We start from the raw sequence: 10,286 nt of genomic DNA on the forward strand, positions 1-10,286 counted from the left end.
ATGAGCTGCTCCCTCTTCTCTCTTTTCACTTGTCTCCTTTTGTGTGCATCTTAGTCCCAGAAATGCCTGTTACTAACCTAGCTCTGGGGAGTTTTCTCCCCGGAGTCCCTTTGCTTCTTCTTCACCCAGAACATCACCTTGGAATTGGGTGGCACCTACACCGGGGTCCTGGGTGCAGCTGACGCTATGGACTTACTACACCCTGCTACGCTCTGCGATTCCCCGCAGTGTCCGACTGCGTCCTGCTGCGTCCAACCGCGTCCACCCAGGCTGCTGTGCCACACTACACCCCGTAACGCCCTGCTGTGCCCTACTATGACATGAACTACTATGACTACCATTATGATCACTGTTCCACTATCTTTATTATGACTATTATTGCCACCATTCACCACTCCCCCAACTGGTGCCGTCAGACACCGCCTACCAAGAGTCTGGGTCTGTCCCAGGTTTCTTCCTAACAACAAAGGGAGTTTTTCCTCGCCACTGTCGCTATAGCTACTGCTAATGCTTGCTCTTGAGGCAACCACTGTAATAGTTGGGGCTTCGTAAACTACAGAGTGTGGTCTAGACCTACTCTATCTGTAAATTATAGAGTGTGGTCTAGACCTACTCTATCTGTAAACTACAGAGTGTGGTCTAGACCTACTCTATCTGTAAATTATAGAGTGTGGTCTAGACCTACTCTATCTGTAAACTACAGAGTGTGGTCTAGACCTACTCTATCTGTAAAGTGTCTCGAGATAACTCTTGTTATGATTTGATACTATAAATAAAATTGAATTGAATTGAATTGAATTATAGCACATTTCATACCCGTGGCAATCAGCGTTCCAAAGTAGCACCATCTACCAGCCAAATGCTGGTAAAATATGCAAGTGGCTGCTAGATTTGCTACACTCACCAGCCTAAAAAACAATGGTAATCTATTGAGTGGCTGGTGAAATGTGAACATTGAATAGCCATTCGGCTGGTGGACGACAAAGTTCATTTTGAACTTTCTCTCTAGTGGTTTTTTTTAACCCTCCTGATGTCCTCGGGTCAAATTTGATCCATTTTTAAAAAGTTTCTATATCAGAAATTTAGGTTTCTTTCAATCAGATTGTAAAAACAAAAAACAAAAAGAATAACGTGGATGGTTCTGTACGACGCTCTTCACAACAAGTAATGTAAATGATCAGTTCACTACTTTCATTGAATTTAGGTGTTTTATTCAATTTTCTAGCATTTGAAGAAAAAAATTGACGAAAGAACTTCAGCAGAAGAGACAAAGACATAGAAAAGAAGTAGCTTAAGCTTAAAAAAACGTGGTTAAAAAGTCAAAGTGACAAAAGTGTCTTGCGGGTTTTAATTTTAATATTCTGACCTAATGAGACGAGACTAAATATGTTCGTCAACGACCTTTTTTTCCATGACTAAGACGAGACTATGACGAGACTGCGCCAATGTCCAAAACGCTGACTACGACTAAATTAACATGCATTATTGTTGACGAAAAAAAGACAAGACTAAAATGTTTTGACTAAAATGACGAGACTTTTAGTCGACTAAAACTTGACTAACAAGAGATATGGGAATGACCAAATATGACTAAAACTAACGAGGACATTTGGTACAAGACTAAGACTTAGACTAAATTGGCATCAGCTCTATCAACATCAACCGACTCCAACTGGTCCAGAACTCAGCTGCCCGACTCATCACCCGCTCCAAATCCTGGCACCACATCACTCCAGTCCTAAAACAACTCCAATGGCTCCACCCACCTCCCACCGGATCACCTACAAAATCCTGGTCCAACCTACAAAGCCCTCCACCATCTGGCCCCCTCATACCTCACTGACCTCCTCTCCCCGTACCAACCCTCACGGTCCCTCAGATCCACCTCAGCCGGTCTCCTCTCCCCGTACCAACCCTCACGGTCCCTCAAATCCACCTCAGCCGGTCTCCTCTCCCCCTACCAACCCTCACGGTCCTTCAAATCCACCTCAGCCGGTCTCCTCTCCCCCTACCAACCCTCACGGTCCCTCAAATCCACCTCAGCCGGTCTCCTCTCCCCCTACCAACCCTCACGGTCCCTCAGATCCACCTCAGCTGGTCTCCTCTGCATCCAAAAGTCCAACTTCCGCAGTTTTGGGGACAGAACCTTCTCCAGAACAGCTCCCAGGCTCTGGAACTCCCTCCCCCAAGAGATCCGCACCTCTGAGTCCCTCTCCATCTTCCAGTCTCACCTCAAGACCCATCTCTTCACCTCTGCCTATCCCTAGCCCCACGCCCCTCCCCTTTTCATCTGTGCCTAAATCTTGTTTTGCTTTGTTTGTTTGTCTTTATTATCTACACCCTGTAAAGCGACTTTGAGTTCGTGAAAAGCGCTATATAAATTCAATTTATTATTATTATTAAATTAACCCTCCTGTTGTCCTCGGGTCAAATTTGACCCATTTTCAAAAAGTTTCTATATCAGAAATGTTTGGGTTTCCTTCAAACAAAATGTCAAAGAAGTAACGTGGATGGTTCCCTACAACGCTCTTCAGAAGTAAAATACATGATCAGTTCACTACTTTCATTGAGTTTGGGTGTTTTATTCAATTTTATAGCATTTGAAAAAATATTGATAGAAGAACGTTAAAAAAAAGGTCAAAAAAGCGCAGAAAAAAATCGACAAAGACATCAGAAAGAGTGACAAAAAACTTGTCAAAAAGCCACAAAAGTGTCGAAAAAGATGACCAAAAAAAGGTTGGAAAAAAAAGTTTAAATGTCAAATTTTGACCCAGAAAACCAAAAATGTGCATGGTCTACGGGAAGACAACACAAGGGTTAAAAATAGGTGACAAAATGAACACTACCTCGAATTTTAAATGTTGGTGCATTTCGTGAAACTGCACGAATAAAAAGTAGTTTTCATCCTCACTGTGTCTCCCTCTAAACTGTCATCACGTTCATTTTTAAAAAGTAGATTTTGTTGTTTACTCTGTAATATGTGAGTGCCTTTAACGTGTCCTGACCTCGGTGCGCTCCATCCTCTTCTGCAGGTCGGCCACCAGTCGGGCCATGTCCTCGTCAGACTCTCTGTCTCCACGTTCCACTTCCTGTCAACGACAACAACAACGACATTAATCATCGGGACAGACAGACACACACACACGGACAAACACACACACACACACACACACACACAGACACACACACACACACACACACACACACACACAGACAGACACACACACAGACACACACACACACACACACACACACACACACACACACACACACACACACACACAGACAGAAACCAAACGTGGGGAGACCCTTTTGGCCTCCCTCACATATTCTGGTATTATGTATATTGCTGTGTAAACGTTTCATCTTTCTTTATATGCTATTATATATATTATATATTAAAATGAGAATGCGTTACCGGTCGTCCACTTTCTTCAGCCTTCTCCTTCTTGAGCTGCTCGATGGCCTGCAGCAGGCCGCGGTAGTCGGTGATGCCGTACATCCGGGCGTACTTCTCGTACTCTTTGGGGTCAACGTTCCTCAGCAGCTCCACGATGTCGATGTCCTTCTCCTCCTGAGGACTCTTCTGCTTCGACGGCGTCCTGACAAGCCAGACGCACATGGATTAGGGTTGCAAAACTCCGGGAAACTTTCCATATGTAAACACAGGAATAATATTTAGCGATAACAAGCTACGCCGAAACGGAGAAGACGAACAGAACGGAGACCAAACAGACCAGAGGAGCTGAAATTAAAGTAAAGATAGTTAGGAAGAAACAAACGTGGCTAGTGGAGAATCTGGCTGGTAACTTTAAATATCTACTAGCCGTGTTGGCTGGTGATCAGAAAAGTTAATTTAAAGTACCACACACACACACATAGTACGTGGCACTATCTTTGTGGGGACCCGTTATTGACATAATGCATTCCCTAGCCCCTTACCCTAACCTTAACCATCACCACTAAATGCCTAACCTTAACCCTTACCCTCACCCTAACCATAACCTAATTCTAACCCTAATCCTAAAACCAAGTCTTAACCCTCAAACAGACCTTTAACCTTGTGGGGTCCAGCATTTTGGCCCCACAAAGCTGTCGGGACCCCACACTGGACTCCTGGTTTTTGGACCCCACGAATATAGTTAAACAAGAACACACAGACAGACAGACAGACAGACACACACACACACACACACAGACATATATACATAAAATAAAAGGAAAGAAAACTGTCTAAAAGAGAAACTCACTTCTTGAGCTTGGCGCGGAGGTCTCCCTCCAGCTGCACCGCCTCTTTCTTCTCGTCCACGTGCATGTCGGCGCTGCTCTCGATCTCGCCGTGCTTGTTGGCGGCGACGCAGCGGTACTGCCCCGAGTCCGACTTGGTCACCTCTCGGATCTCCAGCTTGGACTCGCGGCCCTTCTGCTCGATGGAGATGCGGCCGCCGTGCGTGATCTGCCGCCACTTCCCCTTCATCCACTTCACGCTGGGGATCGGGTCGCCGCCCACTTTGGCGATGAAGGTGGCAGTTCCCTCTGTGGAGCGGCAGGGTCAGGAGTTAGGACCAAAAACTACCAAGTCTGATCTTTATTTCATCTTCAATCTCACAGCAGCTGGAATTCAGACTCCCGGCCAGTCTAACGCTTTGGCTACATTGAACCCGTAACATATGTGGACCGTTAGGCCTCCTACACACTTCCTGCGTGGCGCGAGCGTGTCAGCTGCGTGGCGTTTCCGTTTTTATTTCGGCTCCCATGTTAACAGGTTACAGCGTGCACACTGCCTGCGTGACACTCACGTTTCAGAAAACTCGTGCATGCTAGAAATAGGACTGTCGCCTATTTTTCACGCGACACGCGAGCGTGTTGGAAACGTTTCCAGGCAACATAGAATAGGAAAAGTTGTTTATATGTCATTTAGACACGAATACATATTAATAAATGACATGTTGATGTTTGAAAGTCTCGAAGTTTTGACATAAATGCAGATATAAATGTAATTTATAAAAAAAGTTTTCAAATATTGCACTTGTCAATACAGAAGGAAATATTCTGGAGCCTATTTGGCCGTCAACTCTGCCGACGTTGTCTTTGCTGTAATCAGATCAGTATATATTTATGTTTATGGTAAACATCCATGTGTCCAGACAAGGCTAGCAGCAGCGCCGCGTCAGACACCTTTCTGGTGTGCAAAGACATAGAAATCGCCACGCCGCCGCCACGCAACTGACACGCCACGCTCACGCCACGCAACCAGTGTGTAGGAGGCCTTAGCGGAGCGTATGTGCCGCTGACCGTACGGCGTAGGATTGTGGGAGTCACAGGCGAGACGGAGAGCTTTTGTTTTGGGACTGTTGTTGTTTCTTCAGTTTTTGGAGCCGGCACAGCGCTGTGAAAACGTTAATCTACTGTCAGCTGTTATCAGAGGACGCAGGGGACGGGAAACAAGAAATAAAAACAGAAACTCTCAAAACCAAACTACCGTATTTTCCGGACTATAAGTCGCACTTTTTTTCATAGTTTGGCTGGTCCTGCGACTTATAGTCAGGTGCGACTTATATATCAATATATATATATAATTTAACATGTTTTTAAATGTTAATTCATACTGAAAACATTACCGTCTAAAGTGGCGAGAGGGCGCTCTAGGCTTGTGACAACTATATGCTGCTCCTAAAGACGACTGAGAAAGACAAGAAAATCCTATTCTGCAGATTACAAACTGCAGGTAGTAAAATACGCAGCCGAAAACGGTAATCGAGCAGCAGAAAGAAAGTTTGGAGTGAGAGAGAAACTTGTGAGGGACCGGCGAAAAGGTGACTCTTACTGCAATGAAGGAAACAAAGAAAGCTAATCGGCTAATCGCGGGCTGAAAGCAAGATGGCCAGAGCTGGAGGAACGAGTCCACAGATGGGTGCTTGTCAACGGTGCAGTTACGTCTCCACGCCCTGGTAGCTGTTCTGTGTGCTATTGTGTAGTTGACTTGCCTTTCCAGATTAAATGTCTGTTGTTGGTCTTGGATTTTGTGAAATAAATTTCTAAATAAACGCGACTTATAGTCCAGTGCGACTTATATATGTTTTTTTCCTCTTCATGACGCATTTTTTGACTGATGCGACTTATAGTCCGGAGCGACTTATAGACCGGATAATACGTCATTACGTCGTTTCCTGTATAGTAGTTTAATTTAAAAGACATATAGACACTTTATGATCCATTTCTGTGTGAAAGTGAAAGTGTTGTGTGTTGCGTGTTGCGTGTTGTGTGTTGTGTGTTGTGTGTCTCACTCTCGGTGACGTGTGTAGTTCTGGGTTCCTCGACGAAGAACAGGTTTTCCAGTTTCTTGGCCGGAGCGGCCGCTGGAGTTTCAGCTGGAGCCGGAGCGGCTCCGGGTTTCTCTGAAACAACAACACAACAACACGGTGCAACATCACCACTCTGCTCACCAAACACATGTAATGACTTACAGCATCCACCAGGTGGAGCTGTTTGACGTCTGACAGCAGAAAAAGGATTTAACTGACTTATAACATCTCAGGGTGCTTTCACACCTGTAAAGTAGTTTGGTGGACAAATTTTTCATGGGTCCAGTTTGCTTTCACACTGCACCAAACACTGTAAACGCACGTCACGCGGTCGAGACGGTTGCTTGTGTGTTGGAGTGAAACTCCGAAACTCGCCGACACTTCTGGTCTCAGAAATAATGAAGCAACACATGTCCGTCCCCTTCCTCTGTCTCTGTGTTGGCGTTCTAACCTCTGGTGGATTTGTGAGGACTATGGTTAACTGCTCCTCAGATCTCTGCAGGGTAAATCCAGACAGCTAGCTAGACTATCTGTCCAATCTGAGTTTTCTGTTGCACGAATAAAACTACTTTTGAACGTACACATGTTCCACCAAAACAAGTTCCTTCCTGAGACTATTTAGCAGAGGCACCGTGGCTCCGTCCGGAGCTTAGCCCCGCCCAAGACTATTGTGATTGGTTTAAAGAAATGCCAATAAACCAGAGCATGTTGTTCTCCCATCCAGGAATGCTGTGTGGACTAGCCAGACCCTCCTCTGCAGCGCTGTGGAGGAGGAAGGTCTGGACATGCGAGACTACACTGCCCCAAACCAACCGGACTATCAGACCAAACGCTCCAGGGTACGTTTAAACCACACGTGTCAAAGGCCCTTGGGCCAAATCCGGCGCCCCGCAAATTTTGATCCAGCCCCATATATATTCCTCATATATATTTTGGTTCACAATACATTTTGGCCTGCCTAGTTTTTGTCACTTTTTTACAAAGTTTTTGCTGCTTTTTCTGGCATTTCTGTCACTTTATTCAACATTTTTTACGCTTTTTTGGCATTTTCTTCAACATTTTTGTCAACCAAACTATCAGTGAGAAGACTATAGGAGACATGCAATAATACAGTCACATATATTTGACTTTTTCGATGACATACAAGCAATAAACACTAAGTGTCTGGCCCTTGATGTGATTCTAATTTTCCAGTGTGATGAACTGATGAACTTTACCCTACTGTTGCTGAAAACATCTGGAAACTGTTAACATTGGTCAGTTCCCTGCTCCAATCATATACTTACATATATCACGTCTTACGTTATACAATGCACAGAATATAAACCATGCTTTAACAGCGAAACGGCAGAACGACTTTTTGGAAGAATCGGGTTGGTCATTCTCCAAGCTCTCTGCACGAGTTTGTAAATTGATGCTGAAATCTTTTATGCAATAAACCTTTTTATAATCGAGATCAGTGTCAGCAGAGTTTCTTCTTCACACATCGGCAACGCAGCACTGCAACTAAAGACACAACAATGTGAAAGCAACAGAAGACCTATTATAAACCAACACAACGTATACATCGACCGCTGGTCTAAGTGCACAAAAAGATCTGTATCTTTTCACAGTTTTTGGTACCTTGGACGGTGACTTTGGCCTTGCAGAACTCGCTGCCGGCATCATTGGTGGCCTTGCAGAGGTAATCCCCAGCGTCGTGGCGTGAAGCTGCGCTGATCTCCAGACAGGCCGTCCCGTCAGAGAAGCTGATCCTGGTGCTGCCGGCCGCCGTCAGATCCTTCCGGTCCTTCATCCACTGGATCTTCAGAGGCGGGGAGCCGCACACGTGACACCGCAGACTCAGCTTGTCGCCCTCTGCAACCGTCAGCGGCTTCAGAGGGACGTCGAACACCGGAGGCTTCTTGGACTCTGCCGGAGAGACGAGTTGGTTTTTTATTTCTGCAGACTGTTCTGGAGTCAGAGCTCAGGAAAATCAACTGGACTTGTTTAAGAAATAATATAGTCCAGGAAGCAAATACTAAAACATATACATCATTCAGTCCCTCCAGGATTTTCAGCCCAGTCTCAGGGCAGTTCGTGTAAATGTCACGTTATTTTAATCTATTGATACGTGTTCACGGGGACGTTTTTCTCATTTTTTAAGTGGAGGCCAGCACCAAAATGTGAAGTAATGTATTTCAATGGGAAGCATATTTCGTGGTCACAACACGAAAATGGTAGGGAGTAGTATAAAAAGCCGAAAATCCGCGTAGGGAGGTTGGTCGGGGGGGTGGATGGGTCAAACAATATAGGACTTTCACTCGGGTGAGCGGGGATGGCGTCCCGCGTGTGGCGTTTAGTTTCCCGTAGTCTTCCTAATCACAACCATCCCGTTATTGTCGCGCGTCCCCAGCGGCCGTCTCCCGGCGTGTGAGGCACCCTTTCCCTGTAGTGTTTTTCCTAAACCCAACCTCCGCCATCCCGTTATTGTTGCGCGTCCCCCGCGGCGGTCCCCCCGCGGCCGCCTCCCGGCATATCTCCCGGCGTGTGAGGCGTCCTTTCCCCGTAGGATATTTCGTGCTGGCCACCACGTAAAAAACGAGAAAAACACGTATCAGTAGATTAAAAATAACGTGACATTTACACAAACTGCCATGAGACTGGGTTGGGATTTTGCGATGTCGCGATCACAACAATTCACGCGAATTCAACCAATCATCGTGAATTTGGTGTGACTCGCATTCTTTTGACAAATCACCGCAACTTTTCTGAAAATTTGACCAATAACCGGAGTTTCCCGCCAACTTCAACCAATCCCAGCAGTCCCACGTGCCAGACTTTACGTCAGTATGTGACTCTGAGAGCCACTGACTAAGCGAGAGTGAGAACGGGATGACGTAACACACGTACGTCGCCAAATTAATTTCCTTGTTTCTGATATGAAGACCAGACGTGTGTGACTCGAACATCTCACATTTACCAACAAAACGTACAGCGAAAGACCGTGCAAAACATTTCAGACCGTCCTGCCAACCCGTATACATTTTAACATCAATGTACGCTGTAATGATTTTTCACTCTGAAGTCGCTGAAAGCTGCTGCTGTTTCAATCCTGTCGGCTCTCTGCCTCAGCTCCCCCCGCGACTGATGCACGCACGAAATCAGTTATTTTGGGCCGCAACAATCTCAAAAAAAGACCACGAAATTCTGGAGGGACTGATCATTATAATCTTCCACAGAGCTTTAAAACAGCAAATATAACAACAGACGACTCTGAACTATTACTTCACATCTCATAAAGATAAAGATATTAGGAAAACTATCTTGTAAACAAATAAGAGAAAGAAACAAGAAAGAACAAGAGAAGAAAGAGCAAGTTTGTTCCTGTAAAGAAATTAAATTTAAAACTAAAAGTTGCCAGACTGCGGAGTCGCCCCCTGCTGGAAATTAAAAAGAACGCAGGTTTAAAGAGCTTCCGCGTTTGCTTAGCTGCACTTTTATAAGCCTGAGAGTTGGCGCTTGGTGTGAACCCACCTGAGATTCCCACCATGACTTCACAGGAAGCCTCCCCGGCTTCGTTGGCGGCGCGGCACGAGTACCGGCCGCTGTCCTCCACCCGGCTGCTCTTGATGCACAGCACGGCCACATTGCTCTTGAAGCTGACGTCGTATCGGTCGGAGCTGCTGATCTCCGCGTCATCTTTGAACCAGCTCACAGCGATGGGCTGCGAGCCGCTGACTCGGCTCTCCATCTTCACCAGTTTGCCCTCCGTGTCCTCCATGTGCTCCGAGGGCTTTTTGGTGAACACAGGAGGGTTTTTACGCTCTAAAAGGAAGAACAAGGGACAAAGAAAGTGGCCGGTGAGGAGAGGAAGTCTGTTCCTCCGCAAAAAGAAAGAAGAGAAACGCCCTATGAAAGAGTGTTAAAGAAGAGAGGGCCTGGGTTAAAATACCTGTGGGTACACAATCTGTGCTGCCTGCACGATCCCACATGCGTATG

At 45.8% G+C, this 10,286-nt stretch overlaps 1 protein-coding gene across 1 annotated transcript in view; it reads right to left on the bottom strand.

The window, feature by feature from the left end:
• Positions 1–10,286, bottom strand: part of ttn.2 (titin, tandem duplicate 2) — a 363,393-nt gene that overhangs the window by 228,048 nt on the left and 125,059 nt on the right. Inside the window, exons 52-57 of the mRNA XM_036004140.1 lie at positions 9,822–10,112; positions 7,929–8,216; positions 6,288–6,398; positions 4,251–4,536; positions 3,419–3,602; positions 3,006–3,089 (exon numbers count right to left, since the gene is read on the bottom strand). Of these exons, the coding sequence (XP_035860033.1) occupies positions 3,006–3,089; positions 3,419–3,602; positions 4,251–4,536; positions 6,288–6,398; positions 7,929–8,216; positions 9,822–10,112 (1,244 nt within the window). The remainder of the gene's footprint in view (positions 1–3,005; positions 3,090–3,418; positions 3,603–4,250; positions 4,537–6,287; positions 6,399–7,928; positions 8,217–9,821; positions 10,113–10,286) is intronic.

Source organism: Sander lucioperca, chromosome 8 (assembly GCF_008315115.2).
Source record: "Sander lucioperca isolate FBNREF2018 chromosome 8, SLUC_FBN_1.2, whole genome shotgun sequence".
In the NCBI taxonomy this organism is placed as follows: domain Eukaryota; kingdom Metazoa; phylum Chordata; class Actinopteri; order Perciformes; family Percidae; genus Sander; species Sander lucioperca.